Raw genomic sequence first — 20,813 nt, forward strand, 5'->3', positions numbered from 1 at the left:
TTTAAGTGCATTATAAGACCATATTAGGAATATCCACTCTCAATAATAACAACAAGAGCCGAGAATAGACAGAAAGTATCTGAATCAGACTGTTTACAGTCTGAAGCTTGAAAATTTGGCTCACATGGAGTGCTTGCATATATGCTGACCTCATTAATAGATCTAAGTTTCCCAAAATGTAAACACATAACTGCTAAAAGGGGACCCAAACGTATTTCTCACCAGAAGAGCACGGAGCATTTCTCGGGCTCTTGCTCCCCCCCGTTGCCAGTGTTAAATTGGCGCGTATGTTTTAAACTTTTATAAAGATGCCCCATCTCACAGGTTTTAAATAAGAGCACAAGTTAGCTCACAAAAACACGAGGCAATCAGTGCTGTAGAAGTAACTGAAATGGGGTTTATGAAATGATGCTCATTAACTGCTAAGTGATAATCATAGTGTGTACACTCCAAGCTGAGCTAATATCAGATTTATTTTTACCATCATTTGAAAATATTTTTCCCTGGTTGATAGTTGTGTTTTTGTTTTGTTTAGTTTTTATCAGATTTCTCCTCTTCCCTCATCTCCTGTATGTTGTTTAATAGAACGGAACTTTCACAATAAAAGCCTGTCACATGTGTGCAGATCACCAAGGTTCCAGTCCAAGCCTGCCAGCAGGAGACGAGCTGCCACTCCTGCATCGGTTTGAAGGACCCGTACTGTGGCTGGTGTGTCCTGGAGGGAAAGTGAGTCGCACATGAGCAGCTTGTAGACCACGTTCCCCCCCCCCCCCCCCCCCCCCCCAAAACGAGTGTAGAAAACAAACAAACAAGCATACTAGTTATGGTGCCTTAAGGTTTGAAGAACAAAGGCTGTGTCAGTGCTAGCCACCTCCATCGGTTTGTTTGTGCACATTTATGTAAAGCTAACTCTGTATGACTCAGGAAACACCAGCTTAATATTACCACCTTATAAAGCCAAGCTCATATTCATTTTTTCACTTGTTCTTTCTTTAACATCTGCTCGGTTCACAGGTGCACCAGGAAGCAGGACTGCGGTAGGTCATCAGAGCTGAACACCTGGCTGTGGTCACCAGATGGAAAGTGTGTGCAGATCCAGGGTTTCAACCCGCCGAACCTCAGCTGCAAGAAGACAGACCAGGTATGAGGGAGCTATACAAGAGCATGCATATTGCTGTGAATCTTTTCCTCTGTGTGCTGGAACCCCCCTGAGCTAAGATCAGTTCTTGCTGAGCTATGCTTAATTTAAACCACTCAAAGCTGAAACTCTGGCAGAGGTGGAGGGCTCTTTGTCTGTTCTGTCAGCAGCATTTCAAACTTCTTTCTAACCTCTGGTACATGGATCTTCAGGGCCCCTCAGGGGAGCTACAGAGAGATAAAGACATTTTTTGATCCACAGCAACATTATAATTTACAATTCCTCTATGCGAGCCAGATGTATATTGCATCGTTGTTTGTGCTGACAGCTCCTTTGAAAACAGCTCTGTAGTTTTCAGGCTGATGAAACTCAGAAAGTGAAAAATGTGCTTCTTGGAAATGTTGCATCACACCCAGAAACTGCTGATGGTGTCTAGTTTCGGAAAATCATGTTGGAGCAGCACCAACAGCGACACAGATTGATCTATGAAAAGATCAGCCAACACGGTTTGTTGCGGTTAACCATCCTAAAAACATTTCCATGTTACCGTAATAAGCTGTGGATTGTTTTTTTCTTGTTGTAACTTGCTGTCAATTAATTCTGTCCGCTAATCTTCCAGCCTCATGTTCGCTCATGCCAAATATTCAAGTTTATGGTTACAAAAAGGGTCACATAGCAGGAGTGGCTGATTTGTACCCTCAATTTTAAAATTCCAATTTTGAGCACATAAAAACAAATGTGATATAGTGAGTCAGTCGCAGTTTATTTGACATTAAACGTCTGGAACTAGTTTTACTAATAAAGTAAATACATCGATGGTTCCAGAACAACGTATACTCCCCCGACCAGTTGGCGAGAGATTGCTGGGTTTTGCTTGCTGAGGCTAGGTGATTGCTTTAGCCACTAGCAGACTGTCACAGTTGCCCGTAGTTTCCATGGTAGATGCCTACTTGTCTGCAAACACTTGCCAGCTAGTTCCTAAGGTCTCCATTTCTGGTTTTCGTTGCACTTTTTCAGATTTCATTCTGTACTCTTATTTGATAATTTGATACTGACAGACACTCTGAAAGACTGTGCTCAATTAGCAAGTGTTTGCAGACAAGTCTGTGTCATCCATGCAAACTACAGGTGACTGTGGTAGTCTACTAGCAGTCAAGCACAAGGGGGTTTTTGGTGCAGCACCCTCTTTGCAACCAACTTCACCTAGCAACAGCCAGCGACTTCCAAAAACCACTTGGCAACCCATTGGGAATATACATTTTTCCCTAGCAACCAAAGGCAGCCAAGGGGACTGAGGCCTTAGCTGGCATTGTCCTTACCATCAGTGAGGATACATATCGTCGTCTTATGGATTCTATCATCAGATCCCAATTTCACAGTCTTTTGTCAGTATGGTTAAAGTGTTCAACAGCAATCATAAAGTATACCATCTTTAGTTTTCCTCCCACATAATAGGAATATAGCACCAGTATCACATTTTGTTTTGTTTTTTGTTTTTTTTATCAGTAAACAGCAGGTCAACAAAAAAATATTGACTTTGAAAGTCACATTTATCTGAATACTCTAATACAGAAAACTTATAACATTAATGGTGTTATGTTGAATAAATTCTTAACTCATTGAGCGGTTAATGTTAGTCTGAACTGACCAGGCTTCCACACAGTGGTAAAAATGTTGTGGCTGTTTAACCTGTTAATGCATAAAGTTAGGTAATAATGGCTTTTGTAAGTAATGCTCAGCTGTAATTGCAGGGGATCAGCTGCTATTAGCAGCTTTCATTAGAAGAGACAAACACACAGTTCCAGTCTGGTCTTTACTGTGTGCACCCGCTACAGCATAGTGGTAGACATGGATTTACTGCAGGCACAGAAAGTGTCCTCAAAGCAAACTTCAAATGGAAGTAGTAGCAGTATAAAAACAAATAGGAGGGTTTTTACTCTCAGACTGATACTTTTGCTCGTGTTTTAGATTTTAAAGATAAAAATTAGTTTCAAACAGGAGACGCCAACATCTAAACCCTTTAATAACATGGTACGAACTCGTAGCTCCTACGTGGCATTTTTAAAACGCCTAAAACTTAAAAGTTTCTGTCTTTGAGTAGGTGTTGTCATTATGTACCAGACGCCTTAATAAAACTTTATCTTGTACTTTCAAGGAGGCAAAAATGATCCTGGCCAACAGCATTAAAGTAACACTGAGCAGCTAATTTATGTAACGCTATAAAATTCAAAATCGAAATGCTGTAGCAGCAATTTTATGGAGTACACCAAACACCAGCAGAGAATGCTGCGCTGCGTCAATACATCTTAACATGACGGCTTCACTCTCTGAATTAATGAGGGATTGATCAAAGAGCTGATCTGCCAGAAAGACGCGTCGTCCTTCAACGCGTGCAGCACCACGCTGTCCACCGACGTCGTCCCCACATCGTGATATTTCTACTCCAAACCTCAGGTGTTATCCAGCAGACGCAGACAGCTTGCATAAAATCTAGTTCATTATGCATTCTTAGGGACTAAAATTCAGCTCCAAGAGTTTCAGCAGTCGCAAGTTTGAATGACATGAAACGACTGAAGTTGCTGTGAGGGTAAAAATGTTTTGTATGTAGATTATAACATTGGTGATTGTTTATTTTGGCACCATAGTCCTCACTGTTCTCATCAGATGTGATGAGACGACAAAACAACATTATGGCTGCGTGATAATGCAATCAGGTGAGGCTATGACAAACGCTATGCAAATACGAGTAGGTGGCAGTCGTAAATACAGAAACTTTCAAACCAGTTTTTAGATTTGTCTTTTTGTTTGTTTGAGGCAAAGTTACAAGTTAATCAAGATAAGTCCAAAGTATAAAAGCAGATGTTGTCCTTCAGGGCAGCGGGAGAGTTAAAAGTCTTAAAGTCAAACATTAAATGTACCAAGTTTTTTTCTTTTTAAGCTGTTTGATCTTTTTTGTATTATTTATCATGGAGCTCTGCAGTCCTGTGAAAAGCTAAGGACCCTCCATGAGTAGCGGTAGCGTAATAGAGCTACCTTTAACAGCAATAACTTGAAGCAGTGGTTTTCTGTGTGACTTTATGAGTTTATCACATCATAGCGGAGGAATTTTGGCCCGCTCCCCCTTTCAGCATTGCTTTAGTTCATTAAGATTTGTGGGCATTTGTTATTCGCAGCTTTCTTAACATCAGCATCATCGTGCTGACAGCTGGTATGAGGCATTTGTGCTAATATGTTGTGTTTAGTTTTCTCCCAGCATTGTGCTGTCCATTATGGCCAAACTTTTGCCTTCCAAACAAGCCATACTTGTTGAGTCTTTTTATAATTTTAACTAATGATCTGTAATGTTTAACATCTGAAGCCTGTAGAGTCTGAGAGGGAGCTCAGGAAACGACAAAACCTACAAAAGATTCGCAGCACCCGATGGTGCTCATCCTCATAATTTCTGTGAAAGCAGTAAGGGTGTACTTTTCTCACAAGTCCTTGAAACTTTCTTTATAACAGGGGTACAAACAGAACAAATCTTCAACCTGTAGTAACTAACTCAAGAAAGACAGGACACAAGCAATTTAACTGAGGAAGTTGTGTAGCTAAAAAGTAACCCCTCCCAAAAAGAGTTAAACAAAAGTTAAACCCAGTCTTGTCAGCGCCTAATTAATACGAGCGCCACACTTCAAACTATGTTTATATTCATCTGATTTCCTTTGTTGAATATGTTTTGGGGGGGAAGTAATTGCTGCCCTGATTGTGTTCATTGGCAACATTTGCTCCAATCAAGGATGTGCGACATCTTTATACTGCAAACAAATCACAGGAAGGAGGTTAGACTAAGTGTCTTAAGGCTTACTTAAATGCCCCTTCTGACTTAGATGCTATAAGAAGGTTGGGGTTTTAAGTATTACAGTTAAGGCCTTTTTAGAAATAGTCAATTTTGGGATTATCAAACCAGCAAAGGTGATTATGGAGCAAGAAGATGATGGCGCAATAACAGTTTGAGCTTCCTAAACATGTGTTTCTACTCTAAGCTGTTATCTTTTTCTGTTTTTCAGGTCTGTAATTTTTTTCATTAAGTATTAAGTCTTTGGAGAGTTAGGTCTGCAGTCAAGTTCAGGTCACGTCTGCAGCCCTGCCTGTATCTGATTTTAATTAATCATGTGCTTCAGATAGCGCTGCTGTAATCTCGTAAAGTCGCACATACAATCAGAAACTCTGATCTGCAAATTGAAAAGGTGTCAAACGTTGCTCTTTGCTTCAGTATTTTAATTTGAATGTCAGAATCCTTTTGAGGTGACGTGAGTTTCTGGTGGAAAGGAGCTGAGCTCATATTCCTCTGATCAGAAGACTCTGTTTGCTGGGGTTTAACATACAATCTTCTGAGACCAGACAGATAAATCTGTTGCATCTTAATTGGGAAATTTGGTGCCATTGCCTCCGTTGCAGCCCCTAGTTTGTGATTTGAACCTGATAAGACAATTGGATTTTAGCTTTAAAAGAAGGAAAAACTTTCTTCTCGAGGTTTTACATACTTAAAAAGAAGAAAGCGTCCCAGGTGACTTCGTCCAGGGGCTTCTCTGGTCCGATAGTTTCGCTAAGATCAAAAACTTTGAAATTAAAACTTCAGCAGCAAAATTTAAATCGGTTGAGGTCAGCACAGAGTAATGAGGAGCTGATGTTTGAACAGTGCCAATGAATAGCAATTATCACCGCAACTCTCCCACACAAAAACTCACATGTGTATGCACAGAGAGTCAGACACGTCACGGTCTCTTATTCTCTTTCTCAGTGTGGAAGAGAATAAGACAAAAAATATACCCAAACATTGTTGCAGTCACATACCCGCTGAGCTAATTGCGCTATACTGAATGAAATTATTATTGAAATATTAATTAGAAAAAATATTTAATTAAGAGGATGGGAGTGCATAGTAAGGACAAGACTGCACAGTATTAGAGAAACCCAATGATCCGTTTGAGCAAGCACTTGACAACAGTGGGGAGGAAGAACCCCCTTTTAACAGGAAGAAACTTCCAGCACAACCAGAATCTCGAGGTTAGGTGTCTGTTGAGATGGACTTAGGCTAATCAGATGGGCACAAACACAAATTCAGCTGAATGGCAAAGTTTCTGCTGGTGTTACTGGGATATAACAAACACCTCACAGCTGTATGGGACCAGTAAGCAGCTCCAGAGAACTGCCAAGGGTGCCTACAAAAGCATACAGAGCCCAATCTACAGCAGAGAGTAGTAAGTGGGTAATTATGGAATATAAATGGTAACATGGTTAACACACACATGACTTACAGGTGAAAGTTTCCCTCTTTGAAACCCGGACTTTTAAGGGTCACAAGCTGGTGTTCTCTCAGAACAGGTACCAAACCTGGATAAATGGGAGGGCTGCATCTGGTGTAAAATCTGTGCCAAATCAAATCCTGTGTGGCAACACTTTGGTAAATGAAGGAAGAGCTGAAAGTGCCTTTAGTGGTATATAAAAGCATGGATAAATGAAAGGGTGAAGTCCATGATGCCCTGAGGCTATAGCAGCATCCCAAAGAGGTGGAAAAGCACTGTTTGAAGCCACGAGTTTGTCACCTGAACACAAACTGGCAGTAGATGGATGTTTATGAAGACTGACATGAGAGTGAGAGTGACGTGCTCCGTCTAGCTGGGATAATATGATAAGATCAGCTCTTTACAGTTTGGCAGGGAAAACGATTTGAAATACAACTCTGGGCTTAACAGGAAGACAATGAAGAGAAGCTAATATGGGAGAAATAGGCTCTCTCTTTTCCTGTTTGCAGTCCTGCTGCAGTGTTTTGGATACACTGAAGGCTTTAAGAACAACCTGATAATAAGGAATCACAAGCTTAGAATGTGTCTTGATGCATTCTCAATCATCCAGGTAAGGAAATCCCCAAAAAGTTGATTCTGTTCATCTTTACGTAGCGATTTCTGTGGGAAAAACATTTAGTCACTAATCCAAGAGACTTCATCAATGTCAGTCTCTCTCAGACCATATTAATGCTGGAGGTCATCCAGAATGAGTCCCTGTTATAAGTTTCTGAGGATTTCATGACCAAATATAGAAAAACCTGGATTTCAAAGTATGAAATTACAGTTCAAGGTCTTTAAGTCTTTGAGACACTATAAGAGAGAGGTGTGGCACTTAAAGAATCCTGAGTTGAACTCTTCCATGGAGTTGAGTATCCAGCCAAGTGTAATTAATGGCCCTGACCAGGTCCTGGTCGCAAGGGCAGCAGCGGTCTCCTCCACCACTTCATTTGTGGAGGCTATACTGAAATTTTAAAGCAAGCAAAGAGACTTCATCCCTCCAGAGTCTCCTTCCTGGCTCTGCCCTGGTTGGACTTCCTTTCCTTTGGATGAAGCTCATTTCAGCCTCTTGCATCCACCATCTTACTCTTTCAGTAGCTACCCGTAGCTCATAGCCTTAGGTGGGATTAGGAACGCAGATCCAGAAGTAATCAGCGACTGCAGACGCTGCCCTCCTGTGGGCTCACCACGCGCAGCAGGAGCTGTAGGGCTCTGGTGCTTTGCAGATCAGAGGGGCAGCCCCGGGTGGTCTCCGGGTTACCAAACTGTTGCTGTGTTGTGCATGTTTTTCTTAGTTGTTGAGCAGCAGTGCATCTCTGAACCGGATTATCTATACCATCATATTAATCTGTCTGCTCAATGTGTTCAATGTCGATTAGCCAAACTAACAAAAATAAATATTACGACTGGGTTTGTTTGTTTGTTGTTGTTGTTGTTTTTAATAAAACAGGTGAATGTCCAGGTGTAATAAAAATATGACAACAATATTACAATGTCATGTATAACTTTATAAAAATGCATTGCCACCATTTCCTAGAGGAGAAACTTAAAAAGATATAAGACTTAGTGTTACTTCTGCAAGCGCTGCTGTTAATAATACAGTGAATTCATCAGGTCAGTCCTCTGCGTGATGATGCCTGAAACTGCCTCAAACCTTTGCACAGTGCATGCATACTGTGGCTCCTATCTTAATTACTCTGTCACACCCCGTCTTATTCTGTAATTCATACTCGTACACAGAAAGCACACTCCCTTTTCTCTGTCTACCAGTGGCTCACACCTCTCGTGTTTCTTTATCTCCCCGTAGCCAGTTGAGGTGTGAGGTGAAATATAATTACTTCTCTGCTTTCATTTTCCTTCTCGGGTTCGTCTCTAACTCTCCTCTCTCTTTCTCCCTTATTGTGCCTCATAACTCCTTTAATTTGTGCACTCTGTCTCCAGGTGGACATCAGCATACCTGCTCTCCCCGCACTGAGGCCGTCTGATGACTTGCAGTGCGTTTTTGGCTCTTTCTTTACTGGAGCCGTGAAACATGGCGGGCAGGTTACTTGTTCGCTGCCCGACCCTGTGGAAATCCCAGCCACTCCTGACCAGCAGGGTATGTGAACAGATGAAGGATGCACAGATAGTTTGTTTTCAGTATATGGACTTTGGATTGGATTGGATTGGAGTGGACTGTCACTCAATTACACATCATAAAAACACATATAAGCATAAACTAGAATCCACAATCATGTTAATATCCTAAAAGAACCCGTTGAGAATGTGGAAAAGCTATGGTATTACCTTGGTTAGAAAGCGGCATGTGTAAAGTGAACAGACACACTGATATCTGCTAATTAGTGCTAAGTTTGAGTCATTGCATCATTTACTCAATCTATCCAAAGCTGGATCATGATCCAGGTCCACAAACATGGAACATGCTCTCCAACTCCTCCTGTTATTTAATTAGATTTGGGAATATTCATTCATATTTTGAGCTGGACTGTTATCTTTATTCTCCAGTTTGATGTATTTTTCTTATTGTTTTTCTTCTTTTTTTTATTTGGCTCGTCTTAAATCCTAATAGCACACTGTGTATCTCCTTTTCTATTACCTACTGTTTGTTTACATCTCATACTCGTGCATTTTAATGACTTTGAACTGCCTTGTTGATGAAAGGTGCAGTGTAAATGTATTTGGCTTCCTCTCAGCGAGACTGGAGCTACCTCAACCTAACTATTTTAAAATCCTATTGTGTTTTTACTCAGGTGTACAATAAGTTCTGTCTGTTTTTATATTAAAAAGAGGGTAACTGTGTAACTGTTATCAGCTGTGTGCTCCAGGAGCAAGAAAGTGAGCTGTGTTTTAAAAAACCTTTAAATATTAAATGTAGGTGTTGCAGTTTGCCCTTTTAAAAGACATTGCCTCCTCACATTGACCCTTATTTTGTGCCACGTATTAGTGGTAACCTGGTTAAGGTTATTAGGCCATTTATTAATGTAGTATAACAGAAATAAATGGAGAAATAATTAACAGGAAAAAAGTATATTAACAGTAAAGCCAATGTTTTTACATTTTGTATCAAAATACAACAAATTGGTGAATACAGTGCTAGTGTAATTTTTTTATTGCACACTCTTGAAATGTGAAGAATATAAAGATATAAATATTAGCATATGCTACTCTCACATGTGTATAATAAAATAACGTTTGATATATAAACTGATAAACACCTTGTTTCAGAGTTGATAGGCGCTGGAATTTTATTACTGTTGACCAAAGTTAGTCATATCCTGCCTCCTCCCACCTTTAGCTTTGCAGTCTTGATGCTAAGCTAAGTTAGCCGGCTGTTAGTGGGTTGCATCATGGAAACTTACTTTGTTTGACTTTCGGTAAATTGCTCCTTTAACAGTTAATAGGAAAAACAACACCAACAAAACCTTGATTTTAATGTGTGTGTGTGTGTGTGTGTGTGTGTGTGTGTGTGTGTGTGTGTGTGTGTGTGTGTGTGTGTGTGTGTGTGTAGACTTTGTGTCAGTTCCCATGAGGATTGTGGTGAATTCAATCGAGGTGACGTCAGGAAAGTATGACTTCTACAACTGTGCTGCCACCGTCAGGAAGAACCAAAATACACCGTAAGATGGATAATGTAACCTCCCCTCCCTCATATATACGTGCGTGTATACCGAAAAAGTATACACGCACGTATATATGTGTGTATCACACGTCCGCTTTACATACTTAAAGCAGACGTGTGATGGCACGCACTTCTCGTTGTTTTCAGGTGTATAGCGTGTGTGACCAGTAAGTGGGGCTGTCAGTGGGACGCTCAGACTCACAGCTGCAGTGACGACGACCATAATGTGAATGGAGATTACATAATCAAACCCCAACAGGTAATAAAATAATAATCTGCAGCTTTTGCCTTTTAGAACTGCTTTAATTCTTCAAGCACAGATTCATCAAGGAGCTAGAAACACTCCTCAGAGAGAGTTTGAGGTGATCTGAGTTTTGTGACATGGTACATAGAAGCAGCCTTTAGTAGATGGCGTGCACATGTCCGTCCATCTGAAGGGACAGACAGGGTAGGTTGTGGTGTTTAGATGATGCTTAGTTGGTAATAAAGGGGCCCAAAGTGTACCAAGCAAATACTATCACACCACCTGCAGCCTGAACAGTTAATAGAAGCCAGGATGGAGCAGCTCGTGTTACCCTGCTGTCTGAATTGAGATCGATAAGACCAGGCAACGTTTTCCCAGACTTCTGTTGTACAATTTTGGTGAGCATGTGCAAACTGTAGCCTCAGTTTCTTGTTCTTAGCTAACAGATTGGAAAGCAGTGTGGTCTTCTGCAGCTGCAGGCCATCATCTTCATGGTTCAATGTGTTGTGCATTCAGAGATGCTCTTCTGCATACCTTGGTTGTAACAAGTGGTCAGTTGAGCACTTTTGCCTTTCCTATCAGCACGAGGCAGTCTGGCCATTCTCCTCAACATGGACTTTTCCTCTTAAAGAGGAAAAGCCGCTCACTGGATAATTTCTCTTTTTTGGATCATTCTCTGTAAACTCCAGAGGTGGTTGTGTGGGAAAATCCCAGCAGGTGTACTCAGTTTTACCACTATAATTAGCTGATAGGATATTTGCTCTAACTTGCATATGAAGTCTACCTAGTAATGGGGACGAAAGAGTATGGAGTGGCCGAAGCTCATCATTAACATCAAATATTAACAAGGAAATTGAATGTTTCTCTGTTTATATTGATGAGTTGTTAAGTGTCTGAAGTGTTTCACAGTGAGCTATGATGATTTGATTCGAGGATGGATAATTCACAGCATTGCCTGAAGTGTTTTGTTTCCCCATGAGTACTTACATTGTATTTGAAGGTGTGAACTGTGCTGTTAGCTGTTGAGCTTAATATTTCTGCTCCTGCTTCTCTTTCTGTGATGTAGTCCGACAATTGTCCTCAGTTTGAGTCTCCGGAGCCGGCGTTGATCCCTGTGGGCTACCAGATCCCCATCAGCTTCCAGGGAAGAAACCTGGACAGCTACATGGTGAGATCAGTCAGAGCTGCTGACTTACTGCTTCATAAACATCCAAATATTGTCGTCAACATCATCTGTGTGATCATTTCTCTCAGTTGTGTGTGTGTGTGTGTGTGTGTCTCTCCAGGACCGGACATTTTTGATCGGGACTGAGCTGATGAAGCACAGCGAGCAGGAGGTGGCAAAGGAGGAGGAGACATCAAAGTTCAGATTCAGAGGATATAAGGTCAGTATAACGAGGAGGAAGAGGGGACAACCTTGTTAAAATTTGTGATAAAGATTAAATACTTTGAGCTCAAAAAAGACAAATATTCTGGTTTCAGTGCAGATTTTCATACTTAAAGCAGACCTGTTAACTCATGTTCATGTTAAACAAGACCAAGGTTTTCAGTTCAGTTCAATTCAGTTTTATTTAAATAGTGCCATATTACAGCACTCATCTCCTCTGAGTGCTTTGTATTGTAAGATGAAGACCCTTAGCATATCTTAGCACATATAATAATAATAATGAGAAATCCCCAACAACCGGACGACCCCCTGAGCGCAAGCACTTGGTGATAGAGGGAAGGAGAAACTCCCTTTTAACAGGAGGATGCCTCCAGTAGAACCAGGCTCAGGGAATGGCAGTCATCGTGACAGGTTGGGGGTCATAATGAGGTCAGTGTATGTGCAAGTAATCTCTGTGATCCAATCACAGACTTCAGACCGCTCCATCCAATGTGGTCATCTCAGACACACAGCTGTGAATGTAAGCACACAAAGTCATCTAATTAGAGTAAATGTGACGTTATAGTTCGTCAGAGTTTTCATCAGGGTTTCTTAATCACTGAAACTACCAGTTGGAGGCAAATTGAAGGTTTGTGACATGTCACCTCTTATCCCGAAGACTTCTTCAGTTCTAAAAGGTTACCAGATGTTGAACCCCAGTCAGGCTGTCACCTCAGAGGAGGTCCTGAGACTCATTGACCCACCCTGTCCTCATTTGAGTCTGAGCATCTGAATCTCAAGGGGTGTCAAGGTGGCTGATAGTTGGTGTAATAGGCCATTACGGTTCTCTGATGGTCGGTCCACGTCGACGTAGATGGCCTCTTTTACTCATGAAGACTGCTCTTGGGTGGAAAGTGAAACATCTGAAAGAAGACTTGGATGAACATGCACAGACACTGATCTGTGCTTAAGCCGTAATACGAGCTGGTTTGATTCTCTGAACACAAAGGACAGGTGCCTCAGGGCTTCCTTTATTTACCTCCTTTAGCACAGGATACACTGAAGGATCCTCCCTGAAAGAAAAGGAGAAGATGGCATCCCACGATTCAAAGGAACGCTCCATCAGGAGGTCAGCATGACTGAACAGAGATCATCACTGCTAACATGCAGATATGCTAAGATTAGTTAATCATACAGCAGTGCTACTTTTGGAGTGGAGTGAATGTTGCAGTGTAACTCGGGTTGCACTGACGCTGTCCTCGTTTTGGCGTGCTGTATTTCCATCTTTCAGGATTATCTTTAATTAAATTTGACTTCAGAGATGCGGAAAGCTTTAATAAAGGAAGAGTTAAAGTGGATCAAGAGAACATGTTGAGCGGAGAGCAGGGTGAACAGCATTTCTTAATGCAGCCATGTCATTTCACCCTCGTGACTGCAAAGCTCTGTTCTGTTTTTAACCTTAGTTGACATAGTGATATTTTCCACCCGCTTGTCTGTATTTATAACATTTACAGCACAAAACATTACGGCAGCAACACTCAGCATCATTTCCTGAAGAAATGTGACTAGAAAAAGACAGAAGGTCGGCAACAAGGTGCATTTTTTAGAAATATGAATCACATAAATTCACACAGGTAGAGTCCCTGAATAAAAATGTAGAACTGGAAATAATCCTGGGTGCAGACATTTGACAGGACCTCTGTCAGGCTGTGCTGGATTCTTCAGATCTGCTAGTTTTTTAGGCCTGCCACTGTCCTCCACTTGTCCACTCTCCTCAGAAATTTTCGCCTAATAGTTTAGACAGGCTGCATGAGTTGGGTAAATTTTTAATGCTTGAGTGATTGACAGGTCACTGCAAAGAGGCTTAACAAACCAAAATATTCCTCTGAAAATGGTCAAGTACAAGGACCGGATTAATAATGAGTAAAAAAGCAGCCAATGTCTAAATGACCCTTAGAAAGCATGGGGAACTATTGGACCACTTCAGAACATTCCAAGAAAGGTCTGACTTCTTACAAATCGAAGGGCGTAGGTTAAGACTTTTGCACAGTGCTGTAAATAATCCAAATACTTAGTAAAGTCTCTACTATGAAACCACTGAAAGCCTTTAAAAAGGGCACAGGAATAAAAGCTAAAAAGGAGTGTTGAACAGGAAAGAATCAGCTGACAAGATAAAAACAGAACGCAGTCTCTGAATGTGAACAGTAATGCTGCTTTTTCTGTGTCTTTACTAACGTACACAAATTAAAACCCACTTAAAAAAAAACCCCACTCTGATTCTTGTGCTGCGTCCATTAGCAGCCTCCAGAAAGAATGAAATCTCTCTCCGCTTCTCGGCTTTCTGTTTATGTTTTCAAGCTCGCCGTCGCTGCCGAAAGCTATAGAAAAATCAGGGAGTGCATCATTAATGATAATTAGACAATTAGTGCATCGTTAGCAGTTAATTTGTGAGTAAATGAACATGATTGGGAGTCAGAAAGTGTTTCGAGCGCAGCTCTAAGTTCATTGCTTCTGAAATCTTGTGCTTGTGTTTAGTTTTATGTGTTTCGTCAGCTGTTTTCAGTTTTGTTGAGCACACACTGATTGTGCTGTCAAACGGATGTGTGCAATGGCGCCCCCTTATGGACTATAGAGATGGATAATTATTTTCCCTGATTCACTGAACCGCAGGTGTGTGCGTGTGTGTTTGTTTCAGTGACGTTTTGCTCGCATCCCTCTCGTACACCCCCCAGTTTTTCCTCTTTTCTGCCTCCATTGATCCTTGCCTCACGCTGAGTCCAAGTCTGCCAATATGCAGTTAAAGAGTGTGTGTGTCTGTGTGGGGGTGTGCTTTCATGTTTGTGTGTGTCACTGCAGGTTTTCCTCTCATTATCTCTGGTATTTGTCTCTACATGATACTTTTTTTTTTCCTCTTCTTTTAGTTTTTCCCCCACTTTTTTTTTTCCACATATCCTGAAGAAAACTTGTCTTGATTTATGGCTACAGTGGTGTGTGTGTGTGTGTGTGTGTGTGTGTGTGTGTGTGTGTGTGTGTGTGTGTGTGTGTGTGTGTGTGTGTGTGTGTGTGTGTGTGTGTCGGGCTCCAGTCACTCATGCTGTAGTCTTTCATTTAATCTCTGTTCCCTGAGTTTAACATGTAGGCAGCACCGTCTTCCTGGTGTTATAAGTAACCTGATCAAACCGCATTGAGGACAAACTCTGGGAACAATTGCCTGATAGTTTGTCATTTAAGGACTTGTAGGCGTCACGTAAATATAAAACTTCGCCGCCTTCTGTAAAGCAGTACTAAAGTGTTCTGCATGGTAGAGGAAGTGGAAGCTCCAGGAGATGATGCAATGGACATAACATTGGATAACAGTGTCACACTGCTTTTTGCATAATGTCAGTGGGGAATTTTGATAAGTGGTGAAGAAAGCACTTACTGTGCAATACAAAAGTGTTCCTTTGTACGTGAGTTTTTCATTTTAAATGTCAGCAAAATGTCTTTAAAATGTCTCTTAAATCAGACGCTTGTCTGTTAGTGCTGTGTTTCCTATGTTATTAAAGCAGATGTGGAATCAGACTATATCAGAGATGGATGTAGCTGCCAGGCCTGAAAAATGAAACAACTGGACCAGTATCTTGAGCCTGCATTCTTTCTAACAGCCAGCAGGAGGCGACTGCTCTGCTCTTTGGTTGTACGGCAGTGTGAGAGAAAAGAACTGAATATCTTGGACCCCAATAAACATCATGTGTCATTGTGTTTATTTCATAAATTATTATCCATATATTTTGAATAAAACAGGAAACAGGGCACAGTGCTGTGCAGAAGTCTTAGGCACCCGTCATTTCTTTATATTGTTATTTCAAGGAGCCAGTTTTTCTTGATTCTTGAAGTTGTCTCGAGCATTAGTTTTCCAGGCCTTTTGAAGGGTGCTGGCTGCTTTTTCACTCATTTTTAGTCCAGTAATTGTACCTGCTGCTAGTAACAATCATTTCTTCCTATTTCTTTAGTTGAATTTATGAAAAATGCCAAAGATAACAGTTTATTAGATACATATTTATATTTCTGCACCAACTTCCCAAAGAACTGGTGAAGCAGAAGCTTTCTACATCAGATGAATCGTATCTGAAAGACATGTTCTTTAGAAACTGGTGAGAAAAAATCACGCAGTCCTGACAGGGCCTGAGAGAAACATCTGGACCTTCAGATGATCCATATGTTGTTCATTGAAGCCTCATCAGAATGGTCTCAGTGGAAGAGCGGTTGTAGATGTGAAACAAGGAGAAAAGGCTGAGGTATGCCAGATCACACAAAAAATAATCAACAGAAATTTTATATTTTTTGTTAGAGGGTCAGGAGAGAGGTACAACAGTGAGCTTCTTCAGTAAAACACAGTGGAGGCTCTGTTGTGGTTTGGGGCTTTATTTTAGCCAGTGGTGTTGGGGATCTTGTCAAAATTGATGGTGTTATGAACACAGAAAAGCACCATCAGATTTTAATCCACCATCTGGAAAACATCTGAGTGGTAACAGCTTCGTTTTGCAACATACCGATGATCCCAAACACACTGCTGATGCAGAGAAAGCTTACCTGGGCAGCTAACACACAGTGGAACACTATGAGTCATGGCTTGGCCTCAATATTATTGTGTGTGTGTGTGTGTGTGTGTGTGTGTGTGTGTGTGTGTGTGTGTGTGTGTGTGTGCGCGCGCGCAGAAACAACCAAAGAAGAGCTTTGAATGTCCTTCAGGAAGCCTGTTGAACTATTCCTGAAGACTATTTAAAAACAAATTGCAGAAAGCCGCCTGACAGAGTTCAGACTGTGCTGCAGAATAAAAGTGGTCACACCAAATATTGACTATTAAACTTGTTAGAATTGTGTAAACTCTGTTTTATTTGCATGTTTCAATAAATCGCTCCACCCGTGTCCCATTTTTCTAGCAACATGTAAAGAAATGAAGGGAGGCTCAGGACTTCTGCACAGCACTGTACTGTATATTTTAGGGTTTGGCTAGCTTGTAATTGACAAGCTGCGAATGTATGAGCCAGGTTCAAAATCAAAGAGGGTAACAACCAAATTGGCTTCGAAACTCTCCACAAACCAAATGTAGAACGTCGCCGTGGTATCCAAGTCCATCCTTTATATACTCAGTCCATGAGGTAGTTGTATTAGGTTAAAGCTGCAGTGTATGTCCTTCCAAGACACAACCACCACAACACCACTGGGACTTTAGATTCTCTTAATATAAGTCATTAATTTTTTTTTAGTTAAAACTATGATTACGGTTTGGATAAGATGGGCAGTGGTTTTGGTCTCCAGAAACATATTTTTTAGTTAATGAAATGTCCTCTGAAGTGATGGAAACATGGCCGTGTGTCTGTGTGTGCAGTTTGAATACGACGAGCAGCAGGAGGTGAACGTATCCTTCCACATCAAGGACAGAGACACTGAGAGGAAGATTGACAGCACCCTGACAGGTTGGTATTTCACCAACACAGACACTTCACAATCGCACATAAATCAGGATAAAGTGTGAAAGTGCAGTTATCACGCTGTTTTTAGTGTCACCTTCGCTCATTTCAAATTCACTTCCAGCTGCATTATGATAATTAGCCTCACCCTCTCTTCTCAATCTTCTTCTTCATCTTCCTCTCCTCTTCTTGCCGCTGTCTCCCCAACAGTCGTACTGTATAGCTGCTCAGTGGGAAGAGAGGACTGCAGCCTGTGTAAACATGCCGACTCCAAGTACCAGTGTGTTTGGTGCGCCGCCTCACACAGCTGCGTTTACCGGGAACTCTGCCGTTCACCGCAGCCAGCGCAGTGCCCCAACCCAGAAATCACTGATGTGAGTCATAAAAACACAAAGCCATGACCTCTGACATGTCGGTAGGAAACACTGTTGGAACTTCTTTATGGACAGGATTGGTTCTATGTTTGGGAGCCTGACGGGTTTGAATGAGTGAAATGTATGTGCGGTAACTTTTACCCTCTGTAAGACTATGGCAGTGAGATTCATCTATCCTTCCATCCATTTACTTTTGTTTATCCTATTTGGAAGCAGGTTGCAGCAGGATAAACAGGATCATTTACTTCAGATGTTTTCACCTCACCCAGCTTCTTTTTATGTGAAAAGCCTGCAACCATACTCTGAGGCTCCTCCAGATATCTGAGCGCTCTAAAAGTCCAGACACCCAACAGATGAAGCTAGTTTCTGCCATTGGTATCCGCAATTTCCCTCTTCTGGTCCACTTCTCGCTAAACTCCTTTGCTTTGGGCACCAGCTCTCCCCCAACTCAGCAATCGTGTCGTCCACACAAAAACCTGAAACATGATTCTCAAACAGATCTTCCTCACATTGACGTCCTGTTCATATGTAAAAAAAGGAAAACCCAACTCATCATCATTCAGCAAAATCACAGGTAAAAAGTTCTAATAAGAGAGCTTTATCATGTTCAGATATCCCAGTTTTGGGTGAGAATTCCTGGGACTAAGTAAAAGATCTGCACCAAGAATGTCTTATTCTTCAGTTTCACACAAATATAACAACCACAAAGACTTGAACAAAAACTGCAGCATGTTCCATTTATAATCTGCACTGAACCAGAGAGTGACCTCACAGCATTTCAGAGATTAAACCGCAGAGCTGTGATGTGGCTGTGTCATTTAACAGAAGCAGAAATCCAGGAGAAGATCTGTGAGTAGCACCTTTAATAGAGCCAGTATTGCATTTTCCCTTCTCATCGTAACAGAAGACGAGAAAACCTACTGACATAAATCACACCGTTGTTCATGTGAAGTTGTCCTTTGTAGAAAAGAGTGCAGTGGGAAAACTGCAACCAGCTCTGAAATGTGCTGCGGCTGCAGAAAAAAAAACATACATAGAAAGCAATCTTATGGATGACAGAGGACAAGAATGATTTTACATGGATCTGTTTGATTTTTGTCACTTTGCACAACCTGATTTGCTCACCAACATATTTTTGTAAGTGCTCTTACTTGGTTAGCATCCAAGTTTTTGGTGCAAAGCCTAAAAGTTTCTCACTTTTAACCTGATGGCCATCATCTTTAAAGAAACGGAGTGTTACGTTATCAGCTAACCCTGGCTTGCCTAGTTAGCAAGCTGGATCCACAGACTATATTTGTGCAACACAAAGAAGCAAACACCTGCTAATTAGTATTAAATAAGACACTAAAGCTGGAAGTAAAGATTAATTAATTGGCAGCATTTAACTTCACTCCACGATCATTATGTCGACTCCAATCACTTGAATTAATTGAGGTCATTCAAGTTAGCCACACTATTAATAATACACATTTTTATCTTTACTGCAGTTTAAATGGGTGAGATGCATTACAGTCACACTAAAGCAGCACAACCAGAATTATGAAGTTGCCACCTCGTTGCCTTTGAAATAGTTACTTCAAAGATGGGGATCGAATCTGCGGCCACTCAGATTCAGCTCAAAGCAGCTTTGCCACATCAAGATGGCGATAAAACAGCAATCAGACAGTCGGTCTGCTCTCAGTTTGCCGTTGAATGGGGCCAATCTGGCAATCACATGCAGTCTGTTTGGGTTAATACATCCATTAACTGTGATAAATTGGCCAAAACTTCAAATCTGTTTGCAGCTACATACATAGAAATTCTGCTACTACTTACATTAAGTACCAGTTTAACTGGAAAATAGGCGTTTGGTAGGATTGCTTTTACTTAGGAGGAATAACCAATACCTAGTTGGCATCCAGCTGAGTCGACTCCCTTTTTGCAAAGGGTTGATTGCCAGCACATTGCAACCAATATGCGTGGTTTAGAAATTAGACAGCAATTCTTTGCAACCTTTCACCAATCTGTCTGAGATGGCAGTCGATCATCTTCCTAAACCACAGGTGTCTAACCTGAAGCCTCAAGGGCCGGTGTCCTGCAGGTTTTAGATATCAACCTGGGTCAACACCCCTGAATCAAATGATTAGTTCATTGCCAGGCCTCTGGAGAACTTCAAGACACGTTGAAGAGGTAATTTAGTCATTTAAATGAGCAGTGTTGGATCAAGGACCCTTTAGGCCTGGAGTTGGACACCCCCGTCCTAATTTATTAAACTGAATTTTGTTTGGTTTTTTTTGTTCATTTTGTTCAGTATCAATTTTGTTCTTCAGGATTTTTTTCTTTTAGTTGTACATCAAATTAAACAAAGCAAAGAATCCACGAACCCTCACCTACATCTGTGTGGACGGTCTTAGAAATCCACATCTTTCCACAAATTCATCTCTTCTCTTTTTGTCACTGAGCTAATTTTTTTCCTTCCCATATTGTATTCGCTGTTTCTCTCCTCCTTGGCTGAACTGCTTCAGTATGTTTCCTATTTTCTCTGGAACATCAGTCATTTGTTTCAGGCCCCGTCTTGATTTCCTCTGGGCTGCGGCTGATTATGCCAGAAGAAGTTAGTTATTTCCACAGCAGACTTTGCTGAGGACGACAGGGAGGTGAATATATACAAGATGAATTTGATCTTATACGTCGTGCAGTCACGTCAAATTGAAGATGAGATGGCCCAAATTGAAGCAGATATGCCGAGCCTTTGCTTCAGAAGATGTGTTTTCACAGGCTGTACTTCAACATCTTTATGAATATTTATACATTAATGTCATAACATTGGAAGCAGAAATATTTACAATTTGTTTTTTTATCTTTCTTTAGATTTTTTCCCATTTTCAGATTTTTCCCTTTAATTCATAAAGTCGTAGTACAGAGAGAAAAACCCCAAAAAGCACAGAATTATAAAAATATTTTCTTTATTAAATCTGAAATATTTGAAAAAAATATTGTTTTTAAATATTACAAAGTGCAATTAATGGAATATTTGTTTTAGAAAATGGACGTATTCATTGGTCGGTAGGTCACTTATCATTAAAATAAAAGCAGCACGGCGCTGTTTTCACCTTTACACTGTGCTACACTCTAATTAGCATTCAGCTTCACCTGAAGCATCCCTGAAGCCTTCATTTGTTGGACACTTTGGCCAAGCAGAAACTGGTGAGCTGTGAGTGGCGCATGCAGGCGTCCCATCATTCTGTGATTTGGGGAATGCTTTACATCTTCATTATCACTCGGTAGCGTTTGCTTAATTGTAGGAAGCCAAAAT

At 41.0% G+C, this 20,813-nt stretch overlaps 1 protein-coding gene across 1 annotated transcript in view; it reads left to right on the top strand.

Moving 5' to 3' along the window:
* plxnb2a.1 (plexin b2a, tandem duplicate 1) overlaps nt 1–20,813 on the top strand; it is a 230,874-nt gene that overhangs the window by 172,115 nt on the left and 37,946 nt on the right. Inside the window, exons 10-18 of the mRNA XM_026148328.1 lie at nt 626–726; nt 1,015–1,141; nt 8,404–8,560; nt 9,971–10,079; nt 10,229–10,340; nt 11,392–11,493; nt 11,612–11,710; nt 17,063–17,150; nt 17,355–17,518. Of these exons, the coding sequence (XP_026004113.1) occupies nt 626–726; nt 1,015–1,141; nt 8,404–8,560; nt 9,971–10,079; nt 10,229–10,340; nt 11,392–11,493; nt 11,612–11,710; nt 17,063–17,150; nt 17,355–17,518 (1,059 nt within the window). The remainder of the gene's footprint in view (nt 1–625; nt 727–1,014; nt 1,142–8,403; nt 8,561–9,970; nt 10,080–10,228; nt 10,341–11,391; nt 11,494–11,611; nt 11,711–17,062; nt 17,151–17,354; nt 17,519–20,813) is intronic.

The sequence above is a fragment of the Astatotilapia calliptera genome, chromosome 17 (genome assembly GCF_900246225.1).
Source record: "Astatotilapia calliptera chromosome 17, fAstCal1.2, whole genome shotgun sequence".
Taxonomy (NCBI): domain Eukaryota; kingdom Metazoa; phylum Chordata; class Actinopteri; order Cichliformes; family Cichlidae; genus Astatotilapia; species Astatotilapia calliptera.